Source organism: Ornithorhynchus anatinus, chromosome X1, assembly GCF_004115215.2.
Source record: "Ornithorhynchus anatinus isolate Pmale09 chromosome X1, mOrnAna1.pri.v4, whole genome shotgun sequence".
In the NCBI taxonomy this organism is placed as follows: Eukaryota; Metazoa; Chordata; class Mammalia; order Monotremata; family Ornithorhynchidae; genus Ornithorhynchus; species Ornithorhynchus anatinus.
The window spans coordinates 79,175,182-79,189,691 of NC_041749.1; the positions used below are offsets into that span (position 1 = coordinate 79,175,182).

The following is a 14,510-nucleotide window of genomic DNA, read 5'->3' on the forward strand; positions in this document are numbered from 1 at the left end:
TGTTTATATTGATTTCTTGCACACTCCAGGATCCCTAGGAATGGAATAAAGTTAGATCAGCTGTGATTTTCCTCTTAAACTGACCCTCAGAGGGGAAGAAAGCACATGGTTATTTGCATGTAAAGTACTGAATAAAATTATCCATGCTTATTGCATTCCAGAAAACCTCTTCACATTGTTTCCATTTGATTAGCCATGTGAGTTTGCCATATATAATAAATGTCCGATCGTTTGTCTAATTTGAAAACCGAGTTGATGTTTAGTAACTCTTTTCTCACTTTTGCTACTACCCCAGGACCTCTTTGGAAACCAGAAGCAGCCTCTCAACTGATCACTACAGGTACTATCCCCCACATGATATATTTAGAATAGAATTATTAACTTGTGTTATTCCAGGGAAGAGTCGCATCAACCTGAATGGCATTTTGACCCAATTTTGTGTGGGGAGTGGGAGTGGGAAAGTGGTGAGAGGTACAAGAGACAACTCCAGGTCACCGCCTTACCCCACTCCACCAGTATGTAAACAGTTGAGCAGCAGACAAAAATGATTTCCTAGCCCTGCAGCCAGCATGACTAGAGGAGACGCTTTCATTGCTACGCCTGACTGAGATATCGTGTAGAAATGGCTTCAGCCAGTGGTTTGCTTTGCTTGACAGTGATAACCAGAGCCAACTATCTGATACTGCCTCTTTAAGATATTGTGTCTTTTACTCTGTGTTCCTTCCACGTTCCTTAGGATTTCAGACTTAATCTTCCAGCTCAACCCACTTGAAGGGACAACTATCCTTTTCTATCTGATCTGAGCCTGTTGGAAACTCTGCTGTCTCCCGAAGGGAGGGAGGGGGGTGTCCCACTTTCCCCTGTGAGTTCATTCATGAAGTCCAAATGTATGGAAAATACCCAGGGTGCCCCTTGGTATGTTAGGCTCTGAGGTGGAGGTATAGACCTCTGTCATCAAGGGAATTATAATCTAGCGTCGACAAGCAAAGCCACACACAATGTAGATGATTTAATAGATCCAAGGCTAAGCATTGGAAAAACACATATGCCCACAAACAGAAGAAAGAAAGAAGAGTGGAGTCTATATAGCTTTCTCTCTGGCTTGATGTCTCCGTGGAAGTCTGTGTAGAAACACAGTCTTGTGTTCATTCTAGAAATCAGTTGGAAAGAGGTGGGCAGGGTGCCAAATTCTACTCTCATGACTGAACTTCCTGCAAGGTGAACACAGCCTGTCCAGAAGGTTAGGAGGCTCACGTCACATCACACTGCCCACTCCAGAGGATCCTAAAAGCTTCCAGGCCCCAGCCCAGACCAAATTACTGTGTTCCACAAAGGCCGGGAAATGGCGGTGATTGGGGAAGGAGCCTGCTTTGTGGGGAGAGAGATGGGTTCCACAGCTGGCCCTGTGTGTCTAACCTTGTTTGAACAAGAGGCTAATTGAAAGTGCACACTCTCCCTCTTAAGTTGCCTTTAAATAGCACAACCTCATTAAGGTCTTGTGGGGCTCTCTGAGAGTTCTAAAAAAGAATGACTGAGGTTCTCTGAATGTGCCATAAAGGCTCCACTTCCTGTATCTCAGCTTCCCACCTCCTTTCAAGGCCCTTCATCCTTACAGAAGTCACCCTGCCTGACTGTCTATATTCGTGTTCCTGGAGGGATCAGCAGTTTTACTCTATTTGGTCCAAACTTCCTCCTTTGCTTAGAAAGATCATTTAGCAGGTGTGAAGGAAGGCTAGGGAGAAGAGTAGGGCCAGGGCCAAGGAGGGAGTTTTTCCAACAAGCTGTGCCCTCCATCAGCAAGCTTCCTCACTGAGACCCAGAGAGATTCATTCACTTGCCCAAGGCCACACAGCACACAATTGGCAGACTTGGGCTAAGAACCCAGGTCCTCTGACTCCCAGGCCCATGCTCTTTCCACTAGGTCACACTGCTTCTCATTTCCTCTAAATGAGTGCATAATCTAGCCTATTCTCTTTAAACTCAAGATCCCAGTTGGGCCCCAATTCTCCTGGTGATGCCCAGGAAAACCAGTGAGAGATTTACTCTGCACACAATAAGCACTTAATAAATACGATTAAATGAATGGGACAGGAGGCGTCAACTAATCAATGTCCAGCTGCCTGTGCTCTTCACCCACCAGCAGAACTCTGCTGCCCTTTTCCATCAACTAATGTTAAGTCTGTTTTCCCATGGCTTGTGGCAGGCAGTACCTTAGCTGTTGTAGTGGATATGATTTTTCCCAGACTCACAAAATGTCTCCTTGATCACCCCTCTACAACCCAAAGCATCCTGAGCAAACACTAAGGGAGAGAAATAAAAAAAAAACCCAAAACCTTGAGCCTCCCATTCTCCCATCTCCAACTATCTCTGGTTTCACCTCGGCCTTTGTTTTGAAGAGAGCAAATCAGTTGAATACATATTGCAGCACATTACTACATTTCCCTTGTCTTTGTAGCAAGACTCAGTGACACAGTAATTGCTGTTCCTCATTTTCAAGATCATTTATTGTTTCTGGATAACTGCTATTAAGCACATCCCCTGTTGACTTTGTAATGGATAAAGCAGGCAGAAACCAAGTCATTTTAGGACAAGGTTAATCAATCAATCAACTGTATTTATTGAGCACTTACTGTGTGCAGAGCACTGAACTAAGCATTTGGGAGAGTATAATATAACAATCAGCAGACACATTCCCTGCCCACAATGATCTTACACTCTAGAGGGTGAGTACAATACAACAGAGTTGATAGACACATTCCCTGCCCACAAGAAACTTAATGTTATATACTAGGCAGGCCACCTGTCAAAAAACAAATTTATTTTAGAGATCTCTGGCAGTAAGGGATCATAACATCTTGGGTTCTGAAATAGCAATCAGGAACTCTTCCATTTTCTCTCTCTAGGAGAGAGAGAGCTATATCATGTTACTACATCATATCTATATCATAGATATGATATAGTATGATATGCTATATCATATCTGTTACCGATTTGTACATTCCAAGTGCTTAGTACAGTGCTCTGCGCATAGTAAGCACTCAATAAATAAATACTATTGAATCATGCAATAATAATAATAATGGTACTTGTCAAGTGCTTACTATGTGCCAAGCACTGTTTTAAATGCTGGAATAGATACAAGTCATTCAAATGGGGCATAGTCCCTGTCCCACTTGGGGTTCACACTCTTAATCCCCATTTAACAGATGAGGTCACTGAGGTCCAGAGAAGTTAAGTGACTTGCCCAAGGTCACACAACAGACATATGGCAGAGCTGGATTTACAACCCAGGTCCTTCTGACTCCCAGACCCATGCTGTATCCACTAAGCCACACTGCTCCACATATATACATGTATATAAGCAAGTATACATAGAGTATACAAGTATACATACATACATATAGTTAGGTAGATAGGTGCAGATATGATCCCTGATCTTGAGGTGCTTACAATCTAATGGTATGCATAATGCAACAGTCAAATTGTCCTTTAATTTGAAAAAAATGTTATCAGTGAGACTGCTGCATGATTCTAAGTTTTGTTGATAGAGAATCTCTTATACATTTTGTCTGGGAAAATATAGTAGGTACACTACTGGCCCCTTGCCAGTCAGGTAACCATTGCTCAGACACCATTTGTGAAAAGGAAAAAGGTAGATCCTACACCAAACAGGACAAACTCTAAGAGTTGTGTTTTCAGTAGTGGTAATGGTTTTCCCTGAGTCATTCACATTCTCTCCCCTAGTTCCCCTGTGTTCTACAGTGGGAACAGGAGCAAAAAGCAGAACTCCAATTGATAATGTACACATAAGTGCTAAAGGTTGCCATGTCCAGGGAGGTAAGGATCAGTTGGAGGAGGTGACTTTCCAGGAGGACTATGGGAATTTTTCAAATTGTTTGGCCAAGCTCTGGCCTCCCTCACCCACATATATAGATTTAAAGAGAGCCACTCAAAGACCGGTGCCCCCTGCTTCCCCAACCCCTTAGGTTCAGGGAAGACAGGTGTTAAACAAAACAACAGTTTTAGGCAGGTAAATCACTCTGCTTATTTTCAAGGCTGCATTTGAGGCTTTGAAATGGTTGCCATCTGCTAAGAATTATTATTATTATTGTTGATAGTAATAATAATAATAATAATTATTAAGTTCTTACTATATGCCAAGGACTATACTAAGCACTGGGGTAGATACAAGATAATCATGTCTCACTTGGGGCTCACATTCTAAGAAGGAAGAAGAACAGGTTTTGAAACCTCATTTTGCAGATGAGGGGACTGAGGCACAGAGAAGTGAAGTGACTTGCTCAAGGTCACACAGCAGGTAAGTGGTGGGGCTGGGATTAGCACCCATGTCCTCTGACTCCCAAGCCTGTATGCTTTCCACTAGGCCATGCTGCTTCCCATTTGAGGACTTGTGCAACTAGGTTTTGTGTCCACTTAAAAAGACTAAGAAAGCTGCAAGAAATATTCTCCAGGACAAATCTCCCCCCACTGAATGTGTTACTGTATCGTTTGAGGCTTGGGTGATGACAATCTGTAGAAGTCAAAAGAAATAGCGAATTGAACTGTCAAATTCTCAAACAATGTAAGTGCTTAAAACTGAAGAAAGCTATTTTCAGGTAAAAGATATTTCATCTGTCACCTGAAGATGATTGTTTGGAAAGGTGTATTTTAGAAGCCTGGGCTTCTCTTCCCATACTCAGTGCCAGGCAGGTCTAAAGTGGTTTCTAAAATGGCTGGTGTGGAAATTTTAAGCTTCTAAACACACAATCCTGCTCGGGTCCCAGTCAGTCTGTTTAGCTTGGACTTTGCCAAATTGTATCTCTAGCTTCTTCCCACGTACACATCCATTCACCAGCACATACACTCACAAAGCAAAGTCAAGGAGTGGTCCCTTCTAAAGGCAGGGCTGGAATCAGACAGGATATCAGACCAAGTATTTTTTTCATAGACATAGGAGAAAGGGCTGGAAAATGTATACCCTCTGCCGGCCTGGAAAGAAAGTGGGATCTGCTACTTTTATTCATTTTTGTTTTCAATTCATCAGAGCCTCTTGTTAAAGGGGAAGTTTTTTGAATCTATTGTCTGCCCTGCCTGAGAAAATTGAACGGTTTGGGGCTGGGGAAGGAGCTTGAATGAATTACCGGGAAGGATATGAGACTTTGAATGGAACCTATTTAGTCACAAACACACTTTATGAGTATACTGGGGTCTGCGCCTTGGCTTACTGTTCAAAACAAGGAGTAGAAAGAAGGGTGAGGCAGACGAAGTTGGGAGGAAGGGGGAACATAAGCAGTGACTGACTCGGTAATCACACTGGCTTGAAATGAAGAGTTCAGGGAGTGGGGGGTTTATTTGTTTGCTTGTGTAGTTTCAAATGCTGGTTTGTATTTGTGGCCTCCTGTTCTGACTCACCTTAGGTTCACCTCTTGGTTCCCCAGATTCTGGGAGTGATTTTAGGTGAAGGCTTTTGCTGTAAGCTTGTTATGGGCAGGGAATGTGTCTGCTAATTCTGTTGTATTGTACTTCTAAGTGATTAGTACAGTGCTCTGCACATAGTAAGTGCTCAATAAATACTATTGAATGAAAGAATGATCAACTGATTAAGAGATTTGACATATGAATCATGTCAGAAGTGCAATAAAGCACAAACCTTAAACTCAAGCTGATCCATGTTTGCTGAGGCCAGTGTCACCTATTAGACATATGCAAGGTCAGACAAATGTATGTGAGACTTTCTGCCTTCTATGTGCCTGCAGTAAAATGCTTTGCTAAAGTTTATGGAAACTTCATTTTGTAGAGCAGGAGCTTTCATTAGTGCCTTCTACCACTCTGTGGCTCAGGACAGCAGCTTGTACACTGAGGAAGGAAGCTCTCTGTGTGTATGTGATTTTGCCATTTTTCGTTACTGCTTTAGAATGGCCTGCAAACCAGTTAGCTGACTGGGGGCAACCGGATTCTGGCAACTACCCTAGTGGGCCTGAGCAGCTGTTTATCTAAAGCTCCCTAGTAGAAGCTGTAGCCCATTTGAAAGTTAGGGTCCTGTTCAGCCTGGGAATTCTGGAACAAAGGCCCTGCGAGTCAAGTGGCTCTTTTCAAAGGATTTTTTTTTTTTTGCCACAGTGCGTGAGATGGAAGCTTAATGTTTTTTAGTCAGTTGTGAGGTTTGTGTGTTTGTGAGAAGAAAAAGGAGGGGGGAATGGAGGCTTACAGCTGTAGATCATGTTGAGAGCATGCCATTTCACAATTTTCTTTTATAGACTCACAAACATTCCTATTTCAAATTCCTTTGCGAATAGTATAATTAGCACTAGTGGTTGTCTGATCAATCAGAGATGAAAAACGTTAATTCCTGGCAAGTTTCAGGTTTTAAACTATGTCATTAATAGGCTCACAGAATCTTTGGGAGAAGTAATTTTTCAGAGAAAGGTGAAATTGTTCATCGCTGGTGGTAGGCAGTGCACTGTCACCTACAACAAAATCATGTTAATTCCACCTGTCCATTAGCTGGGAAGTTTAGGTCTTTGTTTTTAAAAGTTCTGGAGCAAAAATTCCTTTTTTGGTTTGTTTTATTTGGTTTGATTGTGACTTTATTGTTAAGACAAACCAGCATTGTTGCTGCTGAGGTAGGAAAGTTTTTTGGGGGGTGAGAGCTTTTTGGGGGTTTGTTTTTTTCACTGTGCTTAATAAAAACAAGAAACTCACAAGGCCTTGTGGAGTGCTTGTAGGTTTGGCAGAGAGGTGGAAGCTGCAGAGACTAAGCTAGATGTGTGGGCTTGGAAGTGAGGTGTGTGTTTGGAGTGGACTTTTCTTTTTGGGGGGTTGTTTTTTTTGATATCTCAGATGCCTCCAAGGACTAGGCTACTCTCTGGAATGTCTTCCTCTACTAAGACCGGGGGGGGGGGGGGGGGGGGGGGGGGGCGGGGCATGAGGCAGCTGCAGACCATTCGGCCATGAAAGGAGCTCCAAAAGACTTGGCCTGCTGAATTATTTGATTGAGGGGCTTTCCATAGGACAATTTGTATTCCTTAGTCATAAAGTAATTACATGGGCAGGGTTTGGAGTTTTTGCAAACTTCTTTAATCTTGCCCAGGGCAGTGTGCTTTTAGACCAAAAAACCCCACAAAAAAAGCCAAAACCCAACAAAGTCAAAGTACTAGATGTCATAAGAAAGTAGAAAAAGAAGAAAGAGGCCTTCAAGTGCTCAAAAACTTGGTAGAAAATTTTGAAGCGTTTTAGTAGTTTTTTTCCCCCACTTTTATAAATTTAAAAAGCCCCACATAATTATTTCTAGATCTGCTTTTAACACCAGACCAGTTCTGGTTCCCACTGTAACTGCATAACAATACCATGCTGCTACTTTGCATTACTCCTCATTAGCCCAGCCCCTAAATTCACTCCCAGCTGATGAGGTTGCTAAATGTGTCTGAGCACTGCTTGTTAGCTACCCTGCCGACCACCCCACTCCAACCTCCGGCAAGCCAATGAGAGGCTGTCATCAAGGTTCCATTTTGATTTTATCAATGTGTTCCTGTTGCCCTGACAACCAAAATCAGCCTATCTCAGCACGCCTTTATCTAACTGGCTTTTATAGCTGGGAGCTTGCTCTCCCCCACCCTCTACCCCCCCCCCCCCCCCCCCGTGCACCATGTGGCTCAGATGATTAGTTTTTCTTCACACAGTCCGAACTGGCAAAGTGTGTTGGGAATAAGATAAGCATAATTTATTTGGTGAGTGGGGAGGAAACTCTGGGGCTTGGCATCCTTTTTTTTCCTCCTTTCTCTCTCCCCCCCCCCTTTTTCCTATCCTTTCTCCTCCCCCCCCCCTTTCTTACCCCCTATCATGAGGAGGCTCTCATTTTTCATAGGTGCTGGCAGACAATGGAGCAGATGTGATTCACACCAGAAGATCTGATTAAAAAAAAAAAGAGTTGGGCACTGCTTTCTTACAAATCTGGAGTTACCACATGAGGGGCTTCTAGTGCTCCTGCGATTGTAAGGTGGTCATTCTCGGAGCTGATTGGTTTAATGGCCTTTATCATCCTAAGGGCTGGAAACTCTGAGGATGCTATGGCAAGGGCCTCTGCAGATCAGGATGAGACTCTCCACCTCTTGTTTGTCCAAAGGGTTCTCTGAGTGGCCTCAGGACCCAAAATACGAGACAGCAGGAGTGAGAGCTTGGTATCGTCACAGTGCTACATTGATGATGTGAGAAGAGCCTCGGAAAGAGAAGCTGGAATCAAGATCAAAGAGCAGAGCAAATGAATTTGTAGGCTTTGTACTACTGTCTCTTTGTATTAAAGAATTGTACTGTAGCCGTGCATGGGCTGGGCCATGTGCAAGGGCGACTGTTTGTGGGAGTAGCAATTAAGACTCACAGTGTTGCAGCAGTTGGAATTGGGGAGTGGGACCTGGAGGGGGGCTAAGATTTGATTTTCAAGCTTACCTACATCCCAATAGCAAGTTTCGTGTGCAGTGTTCAAAACAGTGCTGAATCTGTAAAGAGGGGGCAGCGAAATACTTGAAAATGCTGAAATTAAAGGCCTTCTGCTTGGATTACTGGCAGTTTCTATGTCTTCAGCCTCTTCATGGGTTCTATAAAAGGTAAGGCAACATTAACTCCGAAGGGTTTATAGAACTGGGAGTTGCATATTGTGTTAATGGGATTTTGCTTGTCAGTCAAACTCTGGGAAAACTTGTAGACAAATACGTCTTTCTTTTGCATTGGGGTAACATTCAAGAATGTCTCCAGAAAGAGCAAGTGTGAACCTTTTTGTTAGTATTCGTGTTTGTCAGGTTAATTTTAACAGGAGCATAAGAGTTGCTGCTCTTTCTACCAGTGGAGTTGTTGATTTCCTTGTACTTAGGCAGTGTTATGAGATTGATTGGAATGTCATGGAAATGTTTATAATGCTGATAAGTTTACTTCTGGAAGTATTGCAATTCATTTTCCTCTTACAAAATAGAATAAAGTGTCCATCATAGTTATTCAGAACATTGACAGTTCATGTTGGCATGTCTGACAGAGGTTAAGTGATTGATGGTGAATGATGATCAGAATAGGTCAGGGGGTGGGTTACGTGGAGCTGGCTTTTATATCAGAACAGCACAGTGAACAATTTCCTTGAATGTGTACAATGAACCTCAAAGTCTTTTATTTAGAGGGATTTTTTTCCTTCTTTTTCACTCCCTGGGGTAAATTTTTACCCAGGGGAAAGTCCATGCAGTGGAATTTGGGGGCATTCCCATGGGGAAAGGGAGAAGTAAAATGGAATTTGCTTTATTAGTAATAATTCTTTAGACGGGGCACTCAGTCCATATAAACATCTCGGCCAAGTATTCCCAGCCAACAAAACTGAGTTGATGGAACGGTTCCTTGTGGCTGTTTTTAATATAGAATAATTAAAGGCCACAAAAGGGATAGTTCAGACTTTTCTCTGGGATTTTTTTTTCTGCTTTCACATTCTGACAGGTAAAACGTCTAGGGAGTTGGCTGATGGTCTCTTCGTTTTTTTCATTTTATTTTCCATCCAAGGGGATTTTAATTTATATAGGAGGAGCATCCCACCTGCAAATGGGAAAGGGCCTGTGAGTGTGAATTAGTCATATTACATTAGCGTTTCATTGCAGTGGCTCCTCTTTTCCCCAAAGAAAGCCTGTTGGTAAAGTGAGTGTGTTTCTTAAGTACTGCACATGACTTTCAACTGGGGATAAAATTTGATGCCAAACTGCAGTTTGAAGTGCTAGGGTTCCTGGTTAAACTCCAGGTTTGTGACTCCCCACTTGTCTGAATCACATCTTGTGCCTCTTAGGTTAGTATCTGGCCACTGGCCCAGGGAAATGGATTGGTTTCCATCTTGGCCTCTTACATTTTTGTCACTGAAAGGAAGGTGCACTTCTTCTTGGCAGGGATTGTCAGTCAGTCAACCATATTTGTTGAGCGCTTACTGTGTGGAGAGCCCTGTATCAAGTGCTTGAGAGAGTACAATGTAACAATAAATAGACACATTCCGGCGTCCACCAACTCTGTATTGTACTCTCCCAAGTGCTTAGTACAGTATTCTGTATACAGCAAGGGTTCAATAAATACCATTGAAAAATTATTTGACAAAGGGTAGTGTTTTACAACCAATTTAAAGATCCCTGAACATTCTATTTTATGCTTCAAAAACAGAAGTTTTTAACATAATATTTCACTATTGAGAATGATGACAGTTTTAAGATCACGAAAAGTATTGCAGGCAATAAATATTAACATCCGAGTTCCCAAAACAGATTTTATGTACAGGCTATGCCATCGTTCCTTGAAACTGTTCATTATTCTTCATTAGTGATCTTAAAGTTGTTTAAAATATCATTGGCACAAAGCCAAAGGCAGGTGCTACTGGAGAAAAACACAAAGCAGACACTTCTTCAATACTTAGTTTTCATTGCATCTTGAAAATTATTTTCTTGTGAAAGCTTTAGTTACAACATGTTTCCCAATCAGCCTCCTGTATCATTTTCTCCCACTTGTCATGCCCAAACTTTCACACCGAGGGTGGATGAAAGCATTTTAGATAGGGTTTTGTTTCATTTGTTTGAAACTTCAGCATATAGCACCCAGTTAATTTTTCATTCTTTATAACCTTTGATCCGCCTCTCCATGAGGCAGTTCATTAAAGGGCTGTTTATTGTTCCTCCAATATGTTCTCATCTTTATGTTAATAAAACTGCTTTTGGCCTCTGTTATAGTTATTTGATTTACCACTTTAGCGGCCTTTTGTCATTTTGTGGATTAGTCCATGTGTGGTGGGTCATTGGTATATTAGACATCTCTCCAGGTGATATTGGGCTTAATATAAACAAAAGACATTGTGAAATTCATTCAGCATGGCTACCAGTCATGTGGTTTGAAGGACTGACTACAGCATACATTTCGCATTAGCAGTTACAACTGGATACTTTTTGCTGAATAAATCCAGCACACTAAAGGGTTTCATTTTCATATTGATGGTGGTGCAGGTTATGCTGAATTATGCTCAGTGGGATAACCCTGCAGAACAAAAATAACTCAATTTTGATCTGATTTTTTTTTTAATGAGGTCAGGGGAGACTATTCTCTCTTTGTTGGATAATAGTTCAGAATAAATCCCTTTTTGAATTTTTTTCTTAGTATTTAAGATGTGCCATGTTTAATCAGGAGATCATGATGATGAATGGTGCAACCATGTGACCCCTTAGGTTTACAGCTTCTTAGATGAATCTTTCTCTCAGGCTGCTGTTCTTGTAGCTCATGCTACACTACTACCAGCTGGTGAGAAATCTTCCCACCCAGAGCTGTTGCCATTAGTGCTGTATCAAAGGGAAAAGCATAAGGTGAGAAAATCTCCAATCTGCCACTGGTAACTAAAGAAGAGCTGTGTAACGTCCATTTGGACACTTTTCAGGTCTTCTCCACAGGGCTATGTTAAAGACTGCATTGGACCCTGAGCCTTGATTTTACACTACATGCCTGGCCTAATGCAGAGTGTCTAACAATGACATCATACAGAATGGGAGGAAGTGGCAAATTTGAGAAGCAGAGTGGTCTAGTGGATAGAGTATGGGTCTGTACATCAGAAGGACCAAGGTTCTAATAGTGACTTCACCTTTTTTCTGCTGTGTGACCTTGGGCAAGTCAAGTAATGGGTCTACCCAAATCCAACCACCCTCTCCCCGACTCCCCTCCGAGGCTTTATTTAGATTGGAACACCGTGTGGGCATCCATAGGGCTCTGGGAATTAGAAGAGAGGGAGTGGAGGAGAGGCGCCAGTGTTTTAAACACAGTGGGACCCTGATAGCAGGAGATCCAGGACAGCTTTCTCTTTTGTCCCAAGGTCTAAATGCTTCTCTAAAGTGTAGGGCAGGAAAATCGTTTGAAACTTGAATCTGAGTCCTGGCTCTGCTCCCTAACTTCTTGCCTCTGACCTTGAGCAAGTCATTGATCCCCTCTTTTAGCCTTGACTTGGCAGTTGGAATTAGGAATGATTCTACTTGATACTTGTTGTGCTTAGCCTGGAGAAGAGAATGCTGAGGGCAGAGGTGAAGGACTTAATAATAACAGTATTGAAGTATCTGAAAGGAGAGCAGCTGTTTTCTATTTCCATTGAGCGATGCTTCTTAATGCAGCAAGAGGGATTTAGATTAGACTTTAGGGTAAAACAAGCTGACTTGAGAATTCAGATTGTGAATCCTTAAAGTATTCCCTAGGCAGAGCTAGCTTTAGAGATTTGACCACCCTGAGGCAGGGATTTTTTTTTCCAATAGTATTTGTTAGGTGCTTACTATGTGCCAGGCACTGTACTAAGCGCTGGGGTAGATACAAGTTAATCAGGTTGGACATAGTCCCTGTTCCAAATAGGGCTTACAGCCTTAATACCCATTATCCAAATGAGGTAATGGAGGCACAGGGATGTGAAGTGACTTGCCCAAGGTCAGAGCAGAAAAGAGGTGAAGTCAGTATTAGAACCTTGGTCCTTCTGATGTACAGACCCATACTCTATCCACTAGACCACTCTGCTTCTCAAATTTGCCACTTCCTCCCATTCTGTATGATGTCATTGTTAGACACTCTGCATTAGGCCAGGCATGTAGTATAAAATACAGTGACATCATCCAGAAGTCCACCTGAGTCTGCCTGAATTTACAGAGTTTCTCTTGGGCTGGGTGGGGTTTCCTAACCGCCTACTCCCTTCCCTTAGCCCCAGAACTATTGCATACTCCTCCCAGATCCTTGTTAACACCATACTGCTTCCAACTCAGGTAGAGAGAGGCTGGACACTATCAATCAATCATATTTATTTTGCATTTACTGTGTACAAAGCACTGTACTAAGCGATTGGGAGAGTACAATATAACAACAAACAGATACATTCCTGCCCAAAATGAGCTCACAGTTTAGAGGGGGAGATGGACATTAATATAAGTAAATAGAACGATAAAATAGATACAAACGATTTTTAGGCACCACTGCCCCGACAGTGCATTCTGAGGCCACTGCATTACACGTTTTGCTATCTCAAGTTAGCCCTATAAGTAGGGAAGCTGTGGTGATTTTTTTTTCAAAGGTGTAGATTGTTGTCTTCCTGAGACAATGAAAGTATAGAATAGGAAGCTTGGCTAGATTATCTCTGGAGGACCCTTGCAATGGAAGAATTGTATTCTTGTATGTAAAACACCTTGAGGAAAGGGGTAGAAAAGGATAGCTGAGTTCTTCAGTGGACTTGGCTGGATCATTCAATGCTCCATCTTATTTGAACAATAAATGATTCCCCAGCTCAGTGTGGGGATTTGGGGCTTTTCAGCCAACCCAGAGGAGGAGTGTAGGGGGGGCTGTGCCAATCAATCAATGGCATTTACTATGCGCAGAGCGCTGGACTAAGTGTTTGGGAAATACAGTAGAGTTGGTAGATCTGATCCCTGTCCACAAGGAGCTTACAGTCACACAGTGAAGCTCCTAAAGGATGTGACCACAGGGTTTTGTTGTCCTAGTAGAATTTATCTGATTCTGAAATTTGAAAAAATTGTAATATGTTTGGTTAACGGAAATGAGTGTCACCTCCTTTGACTCCAAAATTTAAAGTCTGTTTATCCCTTTCATCTTGCTCTCTGATCATTATAAAAGACTTCCCCCACTACACAGGGTGTCTCTATTACATCCCCCAAAATGTCACTTATTCTTCATAAGTACCTTTTAGGTTGTTAGTGAAAGCCTGTGAAAGATGGAGTGATGCTGTAGAATAGATCATTTGGTTTACTATAATTCTCAGCAGTGCCCTCTGTTTAAAAGCAGTTTAGTTTTACTTGGATTCTTGATCATAAGATGATCGAATTCCCTAGCACCTAAAACAGAATGGGGGTGTGGCCTTTAGGGGGTGAGAGAACAGAGGAAGGGAGGGAGACAAGGTGGACAGATCAGGGGGTGAGACTAGAGGGGACAGAGATGGAGAAGGAGGGAAGGATAAGAGGAAAGAAGGGGCCAGGAAGAAAGTGACTCACCGAACAGCCTTCTGCCATTGTCATCTTCTGTAGCTGTCACTGCCATAGTCACCTCCTCCAGTACCCCTGCTCCTTCCGGGCTGCAATTCTAAAACAAATCATCCACGCTGGGCCACAGCAGTAGCCGTGGTGTCTGCTGACCCGTTGTGTTCCTTTTGATCATGTCAAAGATCCTCATAATTGGCTGAGCCAGCCCAACCACGGAGGTGGTGGTGAATGAAGAGGCTGGATAATCACCTCCTCCTCTTCCCCTTCAGCAGTGGCAAAGCAGCTGTCACCACCATAGGACGAGAATATCTGGCCTCTTCATTTTCCAGTCCTCCTCCCTGCTACCACCACTGCTATGGTCTTGGCATTTTCAGCTGGTAAGACAGAACCCCTGAAAGTGTCAATGTCTACTTGGGGTCATCTGCTCTCATTGGCTCAGTTGGCCCTCATTAGCCTAATCATACTACTGGGCATACCTAATGTTTGGTTGAGCTATCGTTACCTGCA

The 14,510-nt window shown here is 42.6% G+C and overlaps 1 protein-coding gene and 1 long non-coding RNA gene across 5 annotated transcripts in view; both read left to right on the forward strand.

The window, feature by feature from the left end:
* IQSEC1 (IQ motif and Sec7 domain ArfGEF 1) overlaps positions 1 to 14,510 on the forward strand; it is a 661,275-nt gene that overhangs the window by 409,314 nt on the left and 237,451 nt on the right. For 3 of the 4 annotated variants that reach the window (XM_029050996.2, XM_029051004.2, XM_029050998.2), the window contains one exon: positions 296 to 340. The exons of the other annotated variant lie outside the window; for it this stretch is intronic. In XM_029050996.2, the coding sequence (XP_028906829.1) occupies positions 296 to 340 (45 nt within the window). The remainder of the gene's footprint in view (positions 1 to 295; positions 341 to 14,510) is intronic. 4 annotated transcript variants of the gene reach the window in all.
* Positions 7,642 to 8,317, forward strand: LOC120638033. Its single transcript, XR_005659483.1, has 2 exons — positions 7,642 to 7,727; positions 7,865 to 8,317. It is a non-coding gene; the product is annotated as an uncharacterized LOC120638033 (long non-coding RNA).